This window comes from Taudactylus pleione, unplaced genomic scaffold, assembly GCF_031769625.1.
Source record: "Taudactylus pleione unplaced genomic scaffold, aTauple2 ptg000363l, whole genome shotgun sequence".
Taxonomy (NCBI): Eukaryota; Metazoa; Chordata; class Amphibia; order Anura; family Myobatrachidae; genus Taudactylus; species Taudactylus pleione.
Genome location: NW_028284764.1, coordinates 1,979,004 through 2,002,228, shown reverse-complemented (window position 1 = coordinate 2,002,228; position 23,225 = coordinate 1,979,004). Strand labels below are relative to the sequence as shown.

At 48.2% G+C, this 23,225-nt stretch overlaps 1 protein-coding gene across 3 annotated transcripts in view; it reads left to right on the top strand.

The window, feature by feature from the left end:
- The first annotated feature begins 6,946 nt into the window (after positions 1 to 6,946).
- The window catches only part of COQ8A (coenzyme Q8A), a 66,328-nt gene continuing 50,049 nt past the window's right edge, over positions 6,947 to 23,225 (top strand). Inside the window, exons 1-3 of one of the 3 annotated variants that reach the window (XM_088444447.1) lie at positions 6,947 to 7,058; positions 20,095 to 20,297; positions 21,438 to 21,806. In XM_088444447.1, coding sequence (XP_088300573.1) covers positions 20,121 to 20,297; positions 21,438 to 21,806 — 546 coding nt within the window. In that variant the 5' untranslated portion in view covers positions 6,947 to 7,058; positions 20,095 to 20,120. Of the gene's footprint in view, positions 7,059 to 20,091; positions 20,298 to 21,437; positions 21,807 to 23,225 lie in introns of all 3 variants that reach the window. The other 2 variants (XM_088444446.1, XM_088444445.1) reach the window with 2 other exon arrangements.

Here is a 23,225-nt window from a genome sequence, read left to right as displayed (position 1 = left end):
TGGTGCTATAAACACTATTTCTGCAGAAGTGCCGCATGGTGCTATAAACACCATTCCCGCAGAAGTGCTGCATGGTGCTATAAATACTATTCCCGCAGAAGTGCTGCATGGTGCTATAAACAGTATTACTGCAGAAGTGCTGCATGGTGCTATAAACACTATTCCTGCAGAAGTGCTGCATGGTGCTATAAACACTAGTCCTGCAGAAGTGCTGCATGGTGCTATAAACACTATTCCTGCAGAAGTTCTGCATGGTGCTATAAACACTATTCCTGCAGAAGTGCTGCATGGTGCTATAAACACTAGTCCTGCAGAAGTGCTGCATGGTGCTATATACACTAGTCCTGCAGAAGTGCTGAATGGTGCTATAAACACTTTTCCCGCAGAAGTGCTGCATGGTGCTATAAACACTATTCCTGCAGAAGTGCTGCATGGTGCTATAAATACTATTCCTGCAGAAGTGCTGCATGGTGCTATAAACACTATTCCTGCAGAAGTGCTGCATGGTGCTATAAACACTAGTCCTGCAGAAGTGCTGCATGGTGCTATATACACTAGTCCTGCAGAAGTGCCACATGGTGCTGTATATTCCTGCAGAAGTGCTGCATGGTGCTATAAACACTATTCCTGCAGAAGTGCTGTACGGTGCTATAAACACTGTTCCTGCAGAAGTGCTGCATGGTGCTATAAACACTATTCCTGCAGAAGTGCTGCATGGTGCTATAAACACTATTCCTGCAGAAGTACTGCATGGTGCTATAAACACTATTCCTGCAGAAGTGCTGTATGGTGCTATAAACACTATTCCTGCAGAAGTACTATTCCTGCAGGAGTGCCACATGGTGCTATAAACACTATTCCTGCAGAAGTGCTACATTGTGCCATAAACACTATTCCTGCAGAAGTGCTGCATGGTGCTACAAACACTATTCCTGCAGAAGTGCTGCATGGTGCTATAAACACTATTCCTGCAGAAGTGCTGCATGGTGCTATAAACACTATTCCTGCAGCAGTGCTGTACGGTGCCATAAACACTATTCCTGCAAAAGTACTATTCCTGCAGCAGTGCTGCATGGTGCTATAAACACTATTCCTGCAGAAGTGCTGCATGGTGCCATAAACACTATTCCTGCAGAAGTGCTGCATGGTGCTATAAACACTATTCCTGCTGAAGTGCTGCACGGTGCTAGAAAAACACTATTCCAGCAGAAGTGCTGCATGGTGCTATAAACAGTATTCCTGCAGAAGTGCTGCATGGTGCTATAAACAGTATTCCTGCAGAAGTGCTGCATGGTGCTATAAACACTATTCCTGCAGAAGTGCTGCATGGTGCTATAAACACTATTCCTGCAGAAGTGCTGCATGGTTCTATAAACAGTATTCCTGCAGAAGTGCTGCATGGTGCTATAAACACTATTCCTGCAGAAGTGCTGCATGGTGCTGTATATTCCTGCAGAAGTGCTGCATGGTGCTGTATATTCCTGCATAAGTGCTGCATGGTGCTATAAACACTATTCCTGCAGAAGTCCTGCATGGTGCTATAAACACTATTCCTGCAGAAGTGCTGCATGGTGCGATAAACACTATTCCTGCAGAAGTGCTGCATGGTGCTATAAACACTGGCTTTTACTGTCCTACTTTTCCAGCTAAATGCACTGTTGCAAGGTGTATAGTATAAGGGATTGAGGGCCTGATTCAGAGATTACACAATGCAGATTTTGACTCAGATTGAGCGATTGTTTTACCATGCATGCGTGTAATTCGCACTGCACACACACAGCAATTGTTTTGCGATTACGCCCGCACCAGGATCCAATCGCAAAGCGAGTGACAGGCAGTCAGCGTTTGGTGGGAGGTAACGGAGGACGACTAGGCAAACACAGGCACGTCTGACCGTTCAAATGCCGTTTCACGGGCATGCATAAATCAGCCATTGCGATCTCCTTCCCAGCACGATAGGCGTGTCAGGAGAGACGCTGCGTTTGTGACAGGTCAGACTTACCGCATACGCTGTATGGCTGCCCAATCTGCATCATTGTTACCAATGTTTACGCTGGTGCATGACGTCATAAGGATATGAGAAGGTTGCACTGGGTGTCTCTATGCTCTGGTGGTAGCATATTTTTTCGTAGCTGCGTTCAGTGCGAAACCACACCTGCGATTGCATTTGCATCCATCTCTGGGTCAGGCCCTGAGTGTCATAATGCTGGATATACATGCATTGAGAACGGGGCCGCTGACAGCCGCACTAGGCCCAGGTGACGGGGCGTGGCCTAATCTCGGGAGGCGTGGCCACGCCCCCTTGCAAAAAAATATCATTTTTTGCAGCGCTGAGTGGCGCTGTGCGCTGGAGAGGGGGGCGCTGTGTGCCCCTCAGCCCGGCACACAGCCAATGGGGTAAATAGTACCCGCCCCCCCCCCTCTCGGCACCCCTGATTGAGAATATGCCCAATATCTCCCTTTCTCCTATTACTAACAACTTCAACTAACAAGTATCAACTGCAGGGAGAATCTATGCTATTTATATTGCAACAAGCTTACTAACTAATATAACATGAACTGCTCTGCACAATCCTAATACCGATCTGCTGTGATTTACAACCTACTGTTTGGGATATTTGTCATCTGTTGCAACATGCTAAGTAACTAAGAGCTGTTACTAACATCTTGTCCAGGCTATAAAAAAAAGCACTCAGTTTTTGTCATGTATAACAATTGTCCAGGGCCGGATTAAGGTCTGTGGGGGCCCCTGGGCAACAAACTTGTGGGGGCCCCTATATACCACTGTTTCTTGTCTCCCTAGGGTTTTTTTTTTCTTTCTATTCACCTTAGTAGTAATGCCCCTCTTGCAATGCCCACTGTAGACGTGCCCTTTATGCAATGTCCCGAGGAGTAGTGCCCCTTATGCAGTGCCCCCAGTAATGGTCTCCCCTATGCAGTGACCCCTATAGTAGTTCCTCTTATAGTAGTCCCCTCTATGCAGTGCCCCCTATAGTAGTCCCCCTCATACAGTACCCCCAGTAGTAGTCCCCCCATGCATTGGCCTTAGTAGCACCCCCCTATGATGTGGCCCCGCTATACAGAGACCCCTGTAGCAGCCCCCCTATACAGTGACAGCCCCCTCCCTATGCAGTGACAGTGCCCCTTATCACACACACACACAAAAACTTACCTGAATCCCCACTCCTGACGCGACCGCCGCTGTCCGCTCCGAGTCCCGGCTCTTCTGCACTACAGTATGGGAGAGACGTAATGATGTATCTCCCATCTCCCGCTGCGGGGGAGCCGGAAGGCGGAGCTCATGAGTAAGCTCCAGCCGGCTCCCTCTGTTGAACCTCCCCCCCAAGTGCCTAACCCTAATCCCCCCTCTAAGTGCCTAAACCTAACCCCCCCCTACCCTGCTGCCTAAACCTAAGTCCCCCGGGGGGGTGCCTAACCCTCCCTCCCCCTAGCCTGACCCTAACCTCCCGGGGGGGTGCCTAACCTTAAGTCCCCCCCGGGAGCCCTAAACCTAACCCTCCGCCCCCCCCGCAAGTGTCCGCTCGCGGCGCCCGGCATCCCTACGATCGGGATGCCGGGCGCCTGTCTCCCGGCGTCGGGGAAATGAGCGGCGTCTACATCAAGACGCTGGGCATTTCACCCTCGCCGGGATATGACAGTCGGGAAGCCAGCTGTCGGTAAAATGTCAGCCGACTTCCCGATTGCATCCCTGTAAAGGTAATGGCTGGTGGCGTTACCACACTGCGGCATCTTGGAAATGCCGAGACCTGCATCGGTTGCAATCTGACATCTCATAAGTCAGATTGATCACCGGCTAGGCTGCTCATGGCAAGGGGACGTGAATTATCGGAGTTCCAACAGGGCATAATAGTGGGTTCCCGACACATGGGACATTCAGTTTCCGAAGCTGTGCAGACATTGTAACATTCCTCAATCTACGGTGTCAGGTGTGTATTGGGAATACCCCATGGAAGGCATGACCATGGGAAGCGCAGTAGCCGACCACAGGAGCTTAATGATCATAACCAGCGGCGTCTGACCAGAATTGTCCGTGGTAACAGACAAGCGACACTGGCTCAGCTCACATCCACATCCAAAGCAGGAGGCACCAGACGCATATCCAGCAGGTCAGTGCAGCGTTCTTTAGCTGCCATGGGATTTGGAAGACCCACCAGAGTGGTAACACTATGACACCGGATACAGCGCCTCAACTGGGCTCGTGACGTTGCTAATTGGACCCTGGAAGGCTGGCAACATGTTGAGTGGTCTGATGAGTCACAGTTCCAGTGGTTTCGGTTTGATGGTAGGGTTCGGGTGGGGCGCAGACCCCATGAGGCCATGGACCCCAGTTGTCAGTAAGGCACCATGCAGGCTGGTGTTAGTTCCATAATGGTGTGTGTTCATGTGGCATGGGTTGGGTCCGCAGGTCCGCCTGAACTAGGGATGGACATCAGTAGCCGATGGTTAGCAACCATCAATGTTTCAGATTTCATGGAAGTACTTTTTCCACCGAATACCGGAAATTCGATGGTTGCCAGCCATCAGATGCAGCTTTCCGATGCCTGTCTGTGGAGGGGGAGCACACACCCCTGCTCTGCGGGTGTGCAGCAGGAGATTAGATACAATGTCATCTATTCTCTGTATAGGGGGAGCCTGTGGGCAGCCCAGCATCTCTGAGAGTACTGAGCACGCCCCCACAGGCCACGCCCCCTTTTTGTCCGGTACTATAACTATCGCGATGGTTATAGTATCGGATTGTGCGATGCGATGGCTAGTGACCATCGCATCGCATGATTTCATATCGGAAGCCTGGCAACCATTCAATGCTGGGCTTCCGATGTCCTTCCCTAGCATGAACACATCGTTGACCGGTAACCGTTATGGTGCATTGCTTGATGACTATTTGCTGCCCTTCATGTACCCCCACAACTCCAGCAAGATAATGCCCCGGATCATCCGTCCCAAATTGTCCACAATTAGTTTGAGGAGCATTCTGGAGAGTTCTGACGATTAGTTTGGCCACCACGTTTGCCCGACATGAACCCAATCGAGCATTTATGGGACGTGGTGGAGAGATCCATTCGTACCCAAGATCCTACAGATACCACGTCTAGTTGATGCACTTTGCCGGGCTAGAGGGGGTCCTACATGATACTATGGGTATATTTACTAAAGTCCGGATTTTTAGAAGTAGAGCTGTTGCCCATAGCAACCAATCAGATTTTAGTTTTTTATCTTGGAGGGCGCTAGATAAATAAGTAGAATCTGATTGGTTGCTATAGGCAACAACTCCACTTTTAAAAACCCACACTTTAATATACCCCTAGGCCATACTTGCCTACCCTCCCGAATTGGCCGGAGCCTCCCGAAAATCGGGTGCCGCACCCTTCCCCACAGAAAGGCAGACAAGCCTCTCGGCTGCTGCTGACCCCTCCGACAACATGCGGTTATAAGAGAAACCCCCATCAGCAGGGGAGGCCGATGATGCGATTCACACTGAATCACGTCATTTTAGCCTCCCCGCCCTGCTTCACTGTGCCGGTAATCTCGACATTGTGTAGCGGGGACAGGAGGCCAAAATGGTGCAACCCCTTCTCCACCCACAAAACTGTCCGGCCACGTCCCCTGCTATCAGGGCCGGCCCTAGCCCAAATTTTTTGGTGAGTATATTTTTTGGTGCCCCCCTATGGAGTGCCCCTTTTACAGTGCCCCCAGTAGTGGTCCCCCTTGTGCAGTGCCCCTTGTGCCCCCAGTAGTAGTCCTTATATGCAGTGCCCCCAGTATGGTACCCCCTATGCACAGGGCCAGTTCCAGGGTTCTGAGCACCTTGTGCCGGCTCTTGAGAGAGCGCCCTAACCTCGCAGCGCGTGTCCGAATTGGGGGCATGGCCTAATTACCATAGGCCACACCCCCTGTGTGCCGTTATTTGGAGGCACACAGGGTCAGGCTGGGGGTAAAGCCCAGCACTCTGTCACTGGCTGGGCTTCCCGCAGCCCTCTCCTGTCAGTGAATGGTTGCCGCATCCATTCGCTCTCTGGGGTCCCCAGCCTCCCGATTTGACCACCCATGGGCCACAGTACTGTCCCACTGAAATCGGGATGCTGGGGAGGGGTGCCGCCCTCTACGGGTGGGGCCCCTGTGTGACCGCACTGGTCGAAAACCCCTAGAGCCGGCCCTGCCTATGGAGTGCCCCTTATATAGTGCCCCCAGTAGTGGACCCCCCTGTGCAGTTTCCCTAGTGCCCCCAGTAGTAAGCCCCTTATATAGTGCCCATAGTAGTACTCCCCCCCCTATGCAGTGCCCCAGTAGTGGTCCCCCCTGTGCAATGCCCCTTGTGCCCCCAGTAAGCCCCTTATATAGTGCCCCAGCAGTACTCCCCCCTATGCAGTGCCCCCAGTAGTGGTACCCCTTATGCTGCTATGCCGAGATCTGGCTACTCCCTCCTGGAAGTTGGCAACCCTGCCCTAGGCATCTATCCCACGACTTTTGGGAAGGGTGTGTCTGTGTTGCATACACTGGGGGAGATTTATCAAAACTTGGAGAGAGATATAAAGCGCCATCCAATCAGCTCCTGTCATTTTTCAAACACTACCTGGAGAAGATTGCTTGGTACTTTATCTCTCTCCAAGCTTTGATAAATCTCCCCCCACTGAGAGCAGAACCTGACTGAGCAGTAACTTCTCTCAGACTGACACTGACCAGCACGGACGCGCTGTGATTGGTTGGCCCTTGTTGTTGTTGCCGCCGCTCTCCCGCCCTCCACGCCCACCCGCCAGCGGAGCTTCCCCATTGGTCCAGGTGTCGGGGGCGCATGCCGTGGGCACGCTCTCCGATGACTGTCAGCGGCGCCAGCCAATCACCCCCTCGCCGTCCGTGACAGCGGCGTGTCAGGCCGTCCAGTGGGAGAGCGGCGAGGCGCAGAAGGGGCGGGACCGTGTGGGGGCTGGGTGTCTGTGTGCACGCAGCATTAGCTGCAGCTGGTAAACACACTGAGCAGCACCTCGTGGCGCAGAGGGTCCCGGAGGGGGAGAGTTCCTGAGGGCCAGGCTCCGGCACTGGTAGGAGGGGAGGCAGGCAGAGGGGGGGCACCGTGTGGGAGAGGGGTGGGGGGTGGTCTTGGGGCCCTCTATAGTCCAGGCATAGTGCTCTAGTGCTGGGAGAGGGGCAACTGGGCTTCCAGGGGTCTGGTGAGAGCAATGCACGCAGGTCTGTCAGCAGTAATGGGACAGACCCTACATATATATATATATATATATATATATATATATATATATATATATATATATATATAACACACAATGCATATTATATATTCTGCAAAATATTGACTGAACAATTTACTAAACATATGATAAAATGACCACCCTCTAGATGGCACAGGCAGATATACATATACTGATAATATATGTATATTTTCTCAGTATATCTGCCTGTGCCATCTAGGGGGTGGTCATTTTATCATATGTTTAGTAAATTGTTCAGTCAATATTTTGCAGAATATATAATATGCATTGTGTGTGTATATGTGTGTGTGTATATATATATATAAATTTTATTATTAATGCACATTATGATCTGAATGCAGGGGGAAATACAAGATCAGGCATCTCAGTTCATTCTCGTTTGATCCCTCTAATGTAATTGTGCACATCCTGAGCCATCTGGGAACTGTTGCAAACATATTAGTACATAGAATGTGTGTTTGGGGAGGTTCCTGTGTCTCTATCTGCATAAGGATTTAGTGCTGTAAAGTTTTCTTGCTTTTGTCCTTTTCTCATAACTTGTTGCTCAGTGAGTCTTGGCATAGTCCTGGGTAGAGGCTGCCAGAGGGCTCTGTGAATCTAGGACACACTATTGTGGTGCACAATGCCCTCCTATTACACCCCTCTCCCTGGCTCTGGCACACTGTGGGGGCTATATAGCAGTGGCCCAGCAATGTCACGGTCAGCCCTTCAGTCTGCATTTGCACTACTGTTGCTGCGTGCACCGTTTAAATGCCAGTGGTGGTGTTGCTGTTTGTGAGCCATCGTCTCTCTTTGACCTCGGCAAGCGTGACCTTGTTTGTCCTCTGTTCGCCGGACACATGGACTATAGAGTGTCAGCTCTGCTCGGTGCGTAAGATCTGAAGGCTTCACAAAGTCAGGGAGTGATGGAGGATATATATATATATATATATATATATATATATATATATATATATTTTTTCCCCATAAACCCTGCTACCTGGGAAGATGGGAAAAAGTTGGTTTCTAGGCTTCGCACTTTCTTATTCTCTCCCGTATGGAGAATTATATACAATACAATGTGTGTGATTAGCGCTGCCAAGGCGGAACGTTAGTGTGTGTGTGTGTGTGTGTGTATATATGTATATATATAGATATAGATAGATAGATATATATTGATCTTTTCAGCTGTGCTATTCCATAGGAGGCTTTGTATGGTGTTGCTAATACCAGCACCATTGGTGAGCAGGACTCTGAACATGAAGCTTGCACTCTAATTGCTAATAGCTATTGCACTAGTGCAGATACCATATCGTGCAGTGTGTGTGTGCAGGCATGCCCTGCTATCCCCCTGTCAGTAGCACTTATGTCAGTGGGAGTTCTGCTTTTGCCACTGGTTGCTCATGTTGTTTTTGGGAGGTCTGAGCTGTGAGTGGCAGGAGCAGGGTTTAGGCTGGGCCCTCTCCCTGTTGGGTTGCTCTGCTCTTGTGCTCCTGGCTTCTTGCAGGTCTGTAGTATTGTTATTGGCTGGGTGCCCTTATTGGGGGGTGAGGGATGTTATTATAACGCTTTCTTGCAAACACTTATCTTGCTCTAGAAACTTCAGGTCCCCCCCAGCACCCCCTTTCCTTAAAGGAACTTGCTGAGTAACAGTTGTTTCCTATCGGATTTTTACCTGTACAAAGCAATGCTACTGTTGCCGTGCCTGGGGGTGGGAAACGCAATGCTGGATCCAGGATCGTTTAAAGAGCCAGCAACGTCCAGGAATTTGTCCAGCCCTGTGCCTGGTGGTTGTTTATTATATTTATTAATAATATAATTTATTATGATACATTTGGATGTTGAATAGGCTTCTTTGTGATAATATTTAACTTTTTCTAGAATAGTCCAGTCTGGTAGCTTCCACTTTTATTAGCTAACATGAAGCTGATTATTATTTCCATGTATAAAACGATAAGTTTTAATTTAGTGGCAAGTACATGCTGTTCGTAAGGGAGGGGTCTAACATTGGGCCTGATTCAGAGCCGGACGCTCTGACCAGAGCGCTCGCTCTGAATCAGGGCCCTCCTCCATGAAAATGGAGTGGCCTCCTGGCCACTCGTATAGCTGTGGGTGACAACCCACAGCATATGCGAGCGGCCAAAAAGATGGTCGCGATGGTCTTGACCATCGGAGTTGCGACGGAGACCCTGCGGTAGGGTTTCCCAGCCACAAGCCCTGGAGTGATTTTGGCTCTATCAGAGCCAAAATCACTCCCACTGACATCACTAGTGATGTCAGTGGGGCCTCCGTCTGGCAGGCACGCCCACCAAAGAGGGCGTGCTGTCAATCAACATCGACAGCACGCACCCTTTTTTTGCGAGACCCGGAGCGATGGAAAGCCCGTCGCTCCCCGGGTCTCGCGCATGCGCACGACGGAGCTCCCTCCGTCGTGCGGATGCGCAGTGGGGAACATCGATCCGCTTGCGAGCGTACTGCTGCTCGCGAGCGGGTCTGAATGACCCCCATTGTCTCTAACCAAAATAATTTATTTAATTTATAAACACCTACTCCACTACAGCTTCATGTAGCATGTATGTATACTTTATATTTTATCTCCTGCAATGTATGTATGTGTGTGTATAGTTAAAATATGTCTGAAGCTCTGTGTATAATGCTGTGTGTTTTATGTGTGTGCATATATATAAAAAACACACACTTCTCTCATGTTTGCTGCTGTTTGTGTATAATGCTATATCTCCTGCTGTGTGTGTGTGTGTGTGTGGCGTTCCGACCTGACTTATTGCCGGGTCGATGACATCACCTCCATCACGTGTCGAGTTGGCGCTTGGAATAAGATCATCTCAAAGCAGCGGCTCTTTCTGTGAACGGGACCTGGGTTACCCGTTCACACTGCATCGCGAGCCGGGTTGAACTCGTGTTCAACCCTGCTCGTTACCGGGTTATTTTAACTGGGACCTTTCACACTGCACAGTAACCCGGGATACTGACCTAGTGGACGATTTGGAAACCCTGCACGATTTGACATTACGATCCTTTCGGAATCGGGCAAATCCTTCAAAATATCGCTAAGTGTGTGCCCAGCTTAAGAGTTAATTTTTCCACCTACCAGGCTTCATGTAAAACCATTTTCAAACGTAGGTATTTGGTCTCATGTCGGCCTTAATATACAGGGGTCCACAGTTCTTTAAATAGCTTTAAATGTAATAATTCCTTAATAATCTGATAGGCTTGGCTCTGCCTCGTGCAGAGCTGGTTAATAGGATTAGGGAGGCAAGAGTTTAAGCATTTAATTATTTACTAGCACATATTGAAACAACAGCGAGCAAAAGGGCACAAGAGGAGGCAAATAGTTGTTTTTTTTAATTTATTTTTTAATCTGCGTTGGACATGGGGTGAGCACATGGGCGACTGATTAGGAACATGGACACTTTCATTAGAGGAAACCTGTCACCTCCCTGTATGTGGCTGGTTTTATTAGATGTTACTGAACCATAGTAACATTACCAGATCTCTCGCTGTCCCTGCACTCTCTGATATTTAGGAAAGCATTTACTGCCTGTTCCTAAAGTCTATCCGAAGTGCGTTGGCTCTGATGGTCCAGAGAACAAGGTAAACCAGTGGTCCCGTACCTTGCATATTTAAGGTACGCAGGTTTCACAAGCGCTGAAAAAGTTAATACTTTGGGAGCACCCATTAAGGCAGTTACGGTGAAAAATGTGTAGTCTTAGGGGGCTGCTGCTATCTTCCACAAATTGTGACCCTCTGCAACCATTTTGAATAGGAGAGGTTTGATATTTAGATGCTAATTCAATGTAAGTGTATTGGGCACTATAGATAGATATATATATCTATTTTTATTTTTATTTGGGAGGGAGAGTTCTGACTTCTTACAGTTTTCAATCTGGGAGAGATGTATCAAACTTTGGAGGCAAAGTCCCAACCAGTCAGCTCCTGTCATTTTTCGAACGCAGCCTGTAACATGACAGTGTTCACTGTAGGGAAGGCAATGCGGTTATCAAAGAAGGGCACTTCTGCGCATGTTAAAGGCGTGCACGTCTGACAAAAAGGGTGGGGTTACTCAAAAGGGGTTGTGGTCCTGAGAGGTGCCTCTTTTTCCATCACTTTAGGGGGCGTGCCCAAAAACTCATGGAGATGCCCTCCTTTTTCTCGTGGCCCTGCACCCTTTTCAGGCTCACGCCGGACCTAGAGTGAACACTAATGAAAGATTGCCAGCTCCTGCGCCCAGCCGTGTATTATCAGACCTAATTAAAGTAGTGTCTCCTGCAGTAGCTTACCATGGCCGTTTTCACTAAAAATAACGGTGTAAGCTGCGCTGTTATGTTCTCCAGTCAGATAAGCCGCTGTTTTGTGGTCATGCACTTTGGATAGGTATAATCTGACCTCTGCCAGAGCTGAGTTATGTATTGGAGTGAGCTGTACACTAGGGCTGGATTTGTGCACTAGTGACAGCAGAAGTATTGCCACATAGTCCAAATAACTTCCCTCTTGTTGTCCAATTTCAGCAGCATTGTGTAATGTTAAGTTTTGAAGAAGGATTAATGGGGAGTATACCAGCAGTTTGGCCTGGGCACTATTCTCAGTGGGCTGGGAGTATAGGCCAAAAGTAAGAATCTTCCCCTATATCAGAAGTTACCAAATTCCGCCATTACACTCAATGTTTTAAGTATATCCATGCTTCAGCACTGGTGAATTGATTAGTTCCTCAGTCATATTGATTTAACAATCTGGGCTCAAGCATGGATATCCTTAAAACCTGGACTGTAATGGTGGAGTTTGGGAACTTCTGCCCTCTATATATAATAGCCAGTGCAAGTGTCCCTACGTAGCACCCATCTCTCGCAGACCAACAAGTACCCACAATTTACACCAGGCTCAATGAAAAACTGGGCTGGTGCCCTAAGGGGGCTAATCAATTAATTTGCGGGAAGTTGGCCCTCAGGCTAAGTGCCGGGAGCAATTCCATTAATTCCCATGACTAGCCCCAAGGCTGCATTTATCATGGGTTTGTGCTTGCATCCTCTTGAGGTACAAGCAGAAATCTGTGTTTAGTAGGGCTTCGGGGCTGGTTGCGAATGCCAGGTGTGCCGTAACTGCATCGGGCTTAGCACTTAGCACGGGATATGCTGCTTAACACGGCTAAGTCCGCGCATTCTCGCTGGAATTAAGAGCTTGTCTCCAGCGCTAGGAAAGAGCACACAGAAGACTTACTGCGGTGGTCAGGTTGCACTTAATTCACTGGCCTGGTGACCGCAATTTGCTGGCCCTGGAATAAAACTATGTCCCTCTCCTAGGGTCAGGAATAAACCAGCCAGAGGGTGCAAGTTTGTACATTGGTAAAACCATGTTGTGTAGCTGGGAAATCTATTAAAACGTGCAGACCGATGGCCTAGCACGATTCTAAATTTTCAGTATGAAAAGAACCCTGGCCTGGCATTTGTGTTCTATATGCAAAGTCAGCCGGCAGTGTTTTACAGTGTGCAAAATAATAAATAAAATGTATGTGTGTATATATTATGCATTTGCAAAGCACCATCATGGGTTGTCCAGGTGCAAATTTGCACACTTAGGTGTATATTTACTAAAGTGAGAGATGTTGCCCATAGTAACCAGATTCTGCTTAACATTTAACTAGCACCTTCTAGACGATAATAGCTAGGATCTGGTTACTATGGGCAACATCTCTCACTTTAGTAAATATACCCCTTACAGTTGGTCAATGTTACTCTGGGTGGGGGGTGGACAGCAACTCCATTGGCTTTAATAGATTTCAAACTAAAAGAATTGTTGTAAATGTAATGTTGCAAAATGTTTGTATGAATAACTTTTATATACAATTTAATCTGCCTTGACATATATTTGGATCTTTCTATGCTTGACCATGCCCACCGTGAGGTCATACCCTACTTCTAATGATGTCACATTACTTGCCACTAGGTCACACCCCCAGGTCTTTTGTTTAACAAGACGATCACCGCATCTGAAATTGACAGGATATTTCTAAAAGAGATGCATGTATTTGTGGAGAAGAGAATGCAAACAGTGGAACTGTAATAAATGATAAGCTCTGCAAGCAAACCTATTAGTAATAGCCTTATCCCTAACTAAGGTCCTGTTACAGGAACAATTATTTTCTGCTTTAATTCCTTTTAATGTTTATTTTCTACAGGTACAAAGTAATATTGCGTTTGTCCTCTAACTGGAGGCAGCCACCAGTCACCAGATAGATGACCGCTATTCAGCAATGCAGTACATGTAGGACATGTCCTGCCTATAAAATAACATGGGGGATAATTGGGAGTAAACAATTCTGATACACAAGTGTCAAGTTCTGTTTTCTGGCTGAGTCAACAGATTTTCCATTGCATTAATCACCTATTGGGAAGTGTCTATTAATAAGCAGGGTACTGTTTGTACCCTGTGTAGCTACGGATAATCCAGTAATATATTTCTGGAAGCGGCCTATGGACTGCGGCAATACTGCTCAGGACAGTCTGTTTGGGGGATTACGGATGTACACGCAGTTCCGTATTAAATCATAATACTGAAAATGTTTTCTGGCTACAATCTACAGGTGAGTACGTTTTCCCTCCATGCTCTATGCACACACAGGTGTGTCCTCCTACACTTCTGCTGTAGTTGCGCCAAACAGCGATTCATCTATCGTGCGAGTCTGCTTATGCTGATTGTCTTTTTGGCCCGCCATGCGAAAACTTTTCGCCGAGTACGGCTTTTCGTCTGCAATTGAAGACTGACCTAAGTCGCAATCGACAAACTGCTGCATGAGGCTGCACTGATTAATTTGATATTTGACACATTATATATATATATATATATATATATATATATATATAATTTTTTAGTTTTCTGCTGTTTTTAGTGGGGCGGCGCGTCCTGCCTGTTTTGAAGTTTCTTAAATGCACCCTGCCCTTATTGCGGTGCCCCACTGAAACAGCTGTTCCCACCTGGGGGCCACAGTGTCCTGCGGTGGGGGAAAAGTTCCGGAGACACAATCGCTGGTGAGTGATAAGATGCGGCATCTGTTCACACTGCAGGGAGAGCTTGGGGGCAGCCCAGCATCAGTGTGTGTGCTGGGCACGCCCCCTACAGTGATGAAAAGGTGCGCCTCAAGGACACACCCCCTGTTCTAAAGACCACGCCCATTTTCCAGACACGCACGCAGAGTAGTGCCCTTCGGTGACAGCCACCCTAGAATTAACACTATATCTTTGGGGGACTGAGGCCCTCATTCAGAGCCGGACGCTCTGAGCAGAGCGCACGCTCTGAATGTGGGCCGTCCTCCATAAAAATGGAGCGTCCTCCTGGACGCTCGTATAGCTGTGGGTCACCACCCTCAGCCTATACGAGCGTGCAGGTTGATGGTCGCGATGGTCTTGACCATAGCGACCATCGAAATTGCGAGCCGGAGCCTGCGGTTGAGTTTCTCAACCGCAAGGCCCGGAGTGATTTTGGCTCTATCAGAGCCAAAATCACTCCCACTGACCTCACTAGTGATGTCAGTGGGCCGGCTTCTGACGGTAGGCGTTCCCTTGGGAACGCCCCCGTCTAGGAGGCACTCCCCCGGCACGCCCACCAAAGGGGACGTGCTGTCAATCAACATCGACAGCACGCCCCTTTTGATCAGACACAACGAGCGAAGGAAAGTCCTTCGCTCGTTGCGTCTGGCGCATGCGCACGACGGAGCTCCCTCCATCGTGCGCATGCTCAGTGCACACCATCGACCCACTTGCGAGCGGACAGCCGCTCGCGAGTGGGTCTGAATCAGGCCGTGAGTGTCTATGCGAAGTGCTGCAATTCACAGGCCACAACTTTTTTCCACGCCAAGTTCGGTTGTGCTTCAGATTCAGGCTCAGTCACATATCAAATGAATCGGTGCAGACTCTGGAATTGGCTAGTCTGCATCTGATTGTGACGCATTTTCAGGTGAGTAAGCAGCTCGGCGCAAGTCAAGTTGCACAGGACCCTGGCGGCTCACTTTGGCCGGCCATCTCGCACCGCATGGCGTATTGAGGCTAGGGCTATGAGGACACATCTGTGGTGTATTTGCAGAGTATGCTGAATGTTTCCGCTCGGATTTCTAGAAACTCTCCTAAATATCTGCTGGTCTGAATTCCAAAACATCCCGCTAACCGTGCTGTGAAGTGTAAGCGTGCAAATAGCTAGCATGTGTCTCCGATTCCTGTGGTAGTTACCTCAAGTGACTCGCCATCTATCTGACTTAGAGCCTGGAGAAACGCATGCATTTAGCCAGAAGCTATGGATAGTTTAGAGCTTCTGTGGAAATGTACATTCCAGATACACATCTCGGAATCTCTTGTACAGTAACTCCCAGAGGAGGTCGGCTCTGCAAATGGGTTTCCTATGGATCTGGTGTATACACCTAAAGGCATGTTACAGAGGTGATGTCAGGCTAGGCTTGTAACTATATAGCTGTGACATGTACAGGCTTAGAGCTGGGAACCTATCTGTGACTCAGTAAATGACACAACTTAATAAAGTACCTTTTTAAGGTCCGGAACATTAATTGTTGCAAATAAACTGCTGCTCTAGTGTTCCTGCTAGACTGCAGGCAGGGCGCCGGCAGGAAGTCTCGCATGCTCCTGAAAAGGGGGCGTGTCTTTGTGACTCTCCTCCAATTGGTCACATTTGGGGGCGTGGCGCCACACTAAAACAGCCTAGCGGGGACACTATACTCTATGGCAGGGGTTCCCAACCACGGTCCTCAAGGCACACTAACAGTCCAGGTTTTAGGGATAGCCATATTTGAGCACAAGTGACGTAATTAGTACCTCAGTTATTTTGATTTAACCATCTGTGCACAATAATGGATATCACTAAAACCAGGGCTGTTAGTGTGCCTTGAGGACCGAGGTTGGGAATCACTGCTCTATGGAGGTGAATCATTTCAGTGCAATGTTGAATAATGCCGGGAATGAGTTACCGGAGCTATTAAATTGTTCCCATAGCGCCATACACTTAAGTTGGGAGATGCCGTGTTACAGCACTTTAAGCCGGGTAGTTAGTCGCGGTATCCTGCATTCTACTTAAGTACCTGCCGCAATGCTGTTAGCGCTTAGACGGAAACCAGCATCGCGGCACTAGTTTAGTCGGATTTCTGCTCGCACCTCAGGAGGGAGCAAGCAGAAATATTCTAGTCGGGGTTAACGTCGCACTGAATTGAATCGCCCCCCACCCATGTTTCTGCAACTGAATTTTCAAGTGCCATTCTCCATTAATCTGTATGTGTATATACTGTGTATATCTGTCACTTCTAAAAAGCACTGTATCCGCTTCCGTATTCTGTTCATACGACCTAGACTCTGCACGGGGGTTATCTCCCTGTTGCCTCAGCTGAGAATATTAGAGTTCAAGGGACATCCTGGCCTGAATGGGCCCAAGTCTGACCAGATATATCTGAAAAGCGTCGTTCACAGATCTACCACTCGATGCATCGGTGTGTGTGTGTGTACAGACGATACATCGTTCGTCGGTTGTTATGAGCGATATGTCGTACAGTGTGTACCCAGCATTAGGGTTCCATGAGGACTGGGTTTGAGAAACACTGCTGTAGTCTGTTCTGTATAAGGAATGCACAGTGCAATGCCGGACATTGTAATATCACTAAATACAGCGATAGTACTGTTATAGCTGTGACTGAGCACTGAATGTACATGGCATCAAGCTGCCTTAACCACTGATAAAACCTAGACTTGGCCCCCAGCACTTACACATAAGTACAATGTTATTGCTGTGCTGCTTAGGATTCTCTTACAGAAATGTATCTATAAATATGTTATTGTGTAGTTTTTCCTTGTTCCAGAACAGATGAACGTTGGATTTGACCTATTATACATATCATGTGATTGCCTGTCCCAAAGCCATTGTTGTAGAAGGCAAGCACACCATGGAGGAAATTAAATTGAATGCGATGTTGAATAGCATTGGGAATGAGTGCCCCGGAGGGGCTATTCAATCGGTTGCGCTGTAAACCCGTGACTAGAGTATTTCTGCTCCCTTCTGAGGTACCAACACAAATCTGACTAAACTAGAGCCGCGATGCTAGATGAGGGCTCCCTGCATGCGCGAATGTTTACTGGCATTAGGCGCAGTAAATGGCACCTACTGACTTAAGTGCAGGGCGCCATGCGGACAATTGAAAGCTCCGGGCGATCATTACCGGCGCTAGTCAACATTGCATTAAATTGTATTTCCCCCCCCCTCCTATGAATCAGATACGTTATGGATTTTGATTTGCAGCCTGACCCTGAGTGACACAAATTTGCGTCCACTGATATGATTGCAGCCGTTTGCAGTTTAGGTCTGGTCGGCTGTCTGCCTGGTGTATGAGACCTGACACCCTGCACTACCAGGGGAGTGAGCTCATCCCACTTAGTCTACACTTGGAAATGCTTCATGCTCTTGTTTGGTGTGTCTGGACGGTGCATACACTCAGTGCATGTCAGCAGGAGGCTGTTTCATACTTTCGGTCTGAGTACAGTGAATAATGTACTGGGATAGCTGCCCATTGCTGCCTCCTCCTACAATGTCGTATTTCTGCTCCGTAACTCCAGGCTAGCACTGGTGTGTTTTATGTAACCTATGGTGATTTTAATTTACTATTCAGTCTCTCCCTCCCCTCTCTTCGGGGCGATTCACTGCGCTGTTTGGTTGGACTTAAGGATTTCTTCTCGAACCCCCCTGAGGGTGCTAGGAGAAATCCGATTAAAGTGCCGAGCGCGTAGCTGTTTTCCTGCTTAGTGTGGAGAAGATAACTTGGGTGTTTAGACGCGCAGCTAAGTCGAGAACCGGCTTTCTCCGACTTAACCGCTTCCCACATACAGTGTGGTGCATTGAATAGCTTCGGGAGCTCCCCCAATGTCTCGGTCTCTCTCTGGGGGCGCTTCAATCCTGCGGGAGTTGTATAACGCCGGGAGGGAGCTCCTGGCGCTACTCAATTCACTGCGATGTGAAGTCTGACTAGAAGCCGTTAAGTCGGAGAATCACGGTTATCACCACTTAAACAGTGTGTTTAGTTGCGAGAACCGTAATTCTCCGATCAAAGTGCCGTCCGCGGGACTGCTAGCGCCACGCTAAGGCGGAAATCGGCTGCACTGGCGGCACTTTAATCGGATTTCTTCTCGCACCCTCATGAGGGAGCGAGGAGAAATCTTTAGTTGGACTAAACAGCGCGCTGAATTGAATCGCCGGCTCTGTGTCAATGTTAAATGTTAGTGTAATTTTAATTGGCACAGCTATGTAAAGAAGCTGTCTGTTTTTATTTAGTATATTAGAAGTCTTTAGCGCCGCACGCAGTTGACTGCCGTGTTCGGGTTTAGCGTATTATGTCACTAGCTGGTGCTTGTGTAAAATGACCGCAGTGCTGTCTGTATAGTGACTGCTCTCCTCTTATTCTGGTGTTTTGTCCCTGGCACAGATGTGGCTTTGTGGTTGTGCTGAGTCTCTCTGCTGAACGGGTCAGAGAAAGTTTATTAGAGCAGACTTGGTGGTGATAATACAGCGCTCTGTAATTATCTGAAGCCTACGTCTAGATGTCTAGTTACCACTGTGTAGGAGGTTTGGCATAGTACCTAAAGCCCTACTAGAATGGTACCTGTGTTTCTAATATGGATCCATATGTGGATTGCACTAGCCAGGTGCCTTCATGGGCAGGCTTTCCACCATTACCCCCAATGGCTATAACAAATGCCACAGCCGGGGTGGTTATACCTAAACAATAAATAATATGTAAGCCTTTTGTGGTAGGGCTCATACACGAGGGCATTTGAAAAGTTAAAACCTTGAATTATGTCTTTCATTTAAAAATGTTTGGGAGAGTGTTCTCAGAACCTCCCTGCAGCTAAAGTACTCAACGCAATCCCCACCACGGAGCCCTGTTATATTACATTTCTGAAATTTGCTGGCAGCGTTGAAGTTGAATGCAAATTACTTCACATAACTTTTTCCGCTACCAGGTATCTTCTTGGTTTTAAGAATGCTCTCAATTAACCTACACGTCTAGGAGGCCTTAAACTGTTTTCATGAAAAAAAAAAAAAATAATGTACTTGTAAGTCCCCTTCCTCCGCCTTCCCCCCCACCCCCTTGAGTGTTAAATAATTCCCAAATAATCTCCTAAATATTATAATTATCTTTATAGTTTTCCTTTTTCACCATCTGGGGAATGCCATTACTTCTGGGTTATCTGTAGTGAGGTGTGGAGTCGGACACTAATTGAAACTGGCCCTATATAGTCCCTCACCTTCCACCATAAGATCAGTCTTTTTTTTTTGTTTGCGCCTTGGAGTAAGGCACTATCTTGGTCCTAGCTTTTAGTTAGATTTACTTTATTTTTCTCTTGATTTGGGTACTTAGTTCCTGGCAACAGGTGACCAGAACTAGCAGAGTGGGAGTTAGATAGAATAGAGGTTTGTGTGAACCCTGTATCCCATTCTAAAGACGGCCCTTGGGAGAGCCAAGTTTGTGCGTATTTTGCGATCGCTGACGGCACGTCCGGCCACACCTCCCCCATGTATTTCAGTTTCAGCAGCTCATGCGGCTTCAGAGCCATGCACAAACAGCTGATGAGAGCGACTGTAGTTCTGCTTGGAAATGCAGGGGAATGGCTGTGTACAAACAGATAAGCAGTCAACTGGGATTATTACTCCGTATTAACCTGGTGATCTATGTTGGGCTTATAATATTGTGATGTCTGTGTGTGTGTGTCTGTATATAAGCACCTTTACTGCACTGTTTCTCAGGAATTTAGGCAGTAATATACAGGGGTATACACCAACAACACTACAAACCTCCATTCTTCTTTTTTCCCAGCAGGTGTGGGAGTGCTGTGAGCAGCCGTCATGGCGGGGGATGCCGCCATGCTGATCAGAGGCCTGGCTAAGCTCAGTAAGGCGGTTTTGGAGGCGCAGACCGGGCAGCTGAGGAAAGCTGCCCTGGGTAAAGAGGCTCTGAATGTCGCGCGGAGCTGGCAGGTGGCCGCAGAGGAGCGTTTCAGTGCTGCTGTGGGGAGAGTGCAGGTAAGAAGCGATTCTGTTTGTTACGGAGAGGGTGGACTGATTGTTGTAGCCACAGTGTCTTGTATGGACACCCATTGAGAAGAAGTCCTCTGTTTTTGCCCACATCCCCCTTCCAGTTGTCTCCTGGTGGAGATGTTGTTTACTAAACACTATGGTAAAAATAAAGGACTTAGCCAAGTGCTCTCCCCAAAAATTCCCAGACGCCGGGTGGCACCATCAGACAGCCGGGGGGATGCCATAGTGGGTGAAGGGAAATGCTATTAAATCTTGTGGGCCCCCAGATGCAGCATCTTGGTGGTGGGGTTGAAGAATGGCCGGTTGCAGTACTTGCACTGGTACAGCTTCTCACCGCAGAGGCCTAGAAATCACGCCCTTCCTTTTTTACTGGGGGAGGCATCTGCTCTGCCCTCCACTCTGATGCCGCCCGACGCTGTGGTGCGGGAAATAAATTGTGCTGCGCTGACGCTTATATATGTCAGTGCAGCGCGACTTTGGCCAATGTTACAGTGCCGGGAGAACACTGAAGCTGACCTGTTGCAAGTCTTAAACTTTAGTCTCTTGCAATGTCTATGTATAGAATTATTGTCAAAGGCCACTGTCTTCCCTATATCTTCCAAGACTGGATAAGGCTATGACCAACATTCTTGTGGAAGCAAATTAATATTCTCCTTTATAGCCAATGGAACAGTAACTGTTTCACAAACACTTTGACAAACATAGACTGCCAGCGCCACGGTCCTCTCTCAGATAAGCGACTGAATTCCGCACAGCACTAATCCTGTATCTAATGGCCGGTACATACTAGATTATGTCTAGTGTGTACCGACCTCGTGCGCGACTTGACCCGGCGGGGGGGCTGCATATGTAAGTGCGTACACACTTGCCGGCGATGGGGACCATGCTGCATTCGTCAGCATGGCCCTCGCTAACTGTCGCCCTACAGATCTGCGTGCAGGTCCGACGGGTGATGTCGGGCATCGTAGGCGACAGGGTACACACTAGACGATGTGCTCGATCTGTCGTCTAGTGTGTACCCGGCATAACCTACTGGTAAAATGGAAGCATTTGGTTAGTTCTCATAACCAAACTCACTCCCTGCTCCTTGACCATTAGTATTGACTTTCTAACTTTACATTGCAGGAGATTGGTAAGCAGCAGGAGAACCTCGCCGGGGAAGATATTGATGGCTTTTCTGGACCGACCTCGGAGATCGCTGGCATGGAATACTCCCCTTCCTCCAGCCACACTCCTGGCATCGACCAGGCAGAGGAGACCTACAGTATTCCCAGTAGCCGGGGCCAAGAAGCCTATTCCTTCCGTCCAGACCCTGAACGGGACAATGGTGCATTATTTGGCAGCGTCAGAGACAATTTGGGACCTTTTGCCGCAGCTGGGCAGAAAAGGGCTTTTCACCAGGACGGCTCTTCCGTCAGTGGGCTGACGGCGGAGGATATTGATAAAGCCAGAGAGGCGAAAGCCGCTCCCGAACACAAGCCTCATAAACAAATGGTAAGTGTTTTGTTTTGAAAATATATTTTAACTTTTTTTAATTTTTTTTTTTTCATATCTATTGAAATGCCAGAACACGCTACCCCCAAAATATCGATATCCTTGTCGCGGAAATAGGCAGGCGGTATAAATTTTGTGCTTTTATTTCTGTATTTGAAACATTTTGTTTTAGGATCTACAAACTAAACAAGTTTTAAGTTCATTAGGTCCTGAATCTTCATCTATACCCCCCCCCCCCCCCCCCCATGGAGGTAATTTTATGAAAGCTCAGCAGTCTGCGTAGGAGCTGCACTGGTGTTAGCTGTAAAGCCCTCTGCGTGCCAGGCGGCTCCCCAGCTCCATGCAGCCTGATGACTTGGGGGGAGGAAATAGCTTTCTGGACATAGGTGTGCCTGCCTGCACGTCCCTGTGCCACATCAGAGAGGTCTGCAGTGCGAGACGCTGGAAGATGCGATTCAGCTTTTCCTCCTTCAGGTTTCTCACCTCGTACCTATAGGAAGGAGCCACCAGCCAGCTCCAGCTGTGGCTCCTGCTTGTTCGTACACATCTGGGGAATTCCTCTGCAGATTCTGTTTGATGGTAGAGGAGATAATGGCCTGGATTACCTTAGGTTTGGAGTCAGGCAGTTCACATTGAGCTTGTACAGTGGAGGGCACCTCTGCCCTAACTTCTATGCTGTATTCGTTACCAATGAGAGACACTTTTCTACTGCAGGGTCCATAGGATATCCACAGGATACCTTGGGGGGTATAGGCGATGGCAGTTGTCATTGGGCACCGCATAGTTAAAACTTTTAGTCCTAGGATGCACAGGGGCCCCCTCTCCTATACCCCGCCCCCAGGCAAAGGCACCTTCAGTTTCGTAGGTGCCCGGCCGTAGTCTGGTCACTGCATGGAGGGGGTGTTAGAACAGCCCCAGTAGATCTTCAGAGCGGACAGTCCAACGGGCGTCCGTGCTGCCGCTCCGACACCCCGCCGGCGCCGAGACGCCGGTACCGATCCTGGGATCTCTGCAGGTGTCTGGGGGTTGCCGTTAGCAATGAGACACTTATTTGTATACAATTATGTTGATGATTATTACACTGAAGGATAAAAAAAATAAAACCAGTAACAACAAAATTCTAATTCCCAAAATAATAAACTCTGAAATTCGGATGCTCCTGGTTTAACGTCTCCTGTTGCAGTCAAATCAGAAGATTGCGTTCTGGGCGATTGTTTACCTGTGACCCTTCTCATTGTGCGAAGCAGTTGGTGGTAATTGTGTTTGCATTGCGATCATTGTTGCTGATTATAATACATTACTGTAAGTTACTGGCTTGTTTACACTATAGGGAATGGCACAATACGAGATCTATTGACCTTCTCCTAAAGAGCTACTACTTGTGAGACCTGAAGATATCTCACTGACTGCTGAAATGTG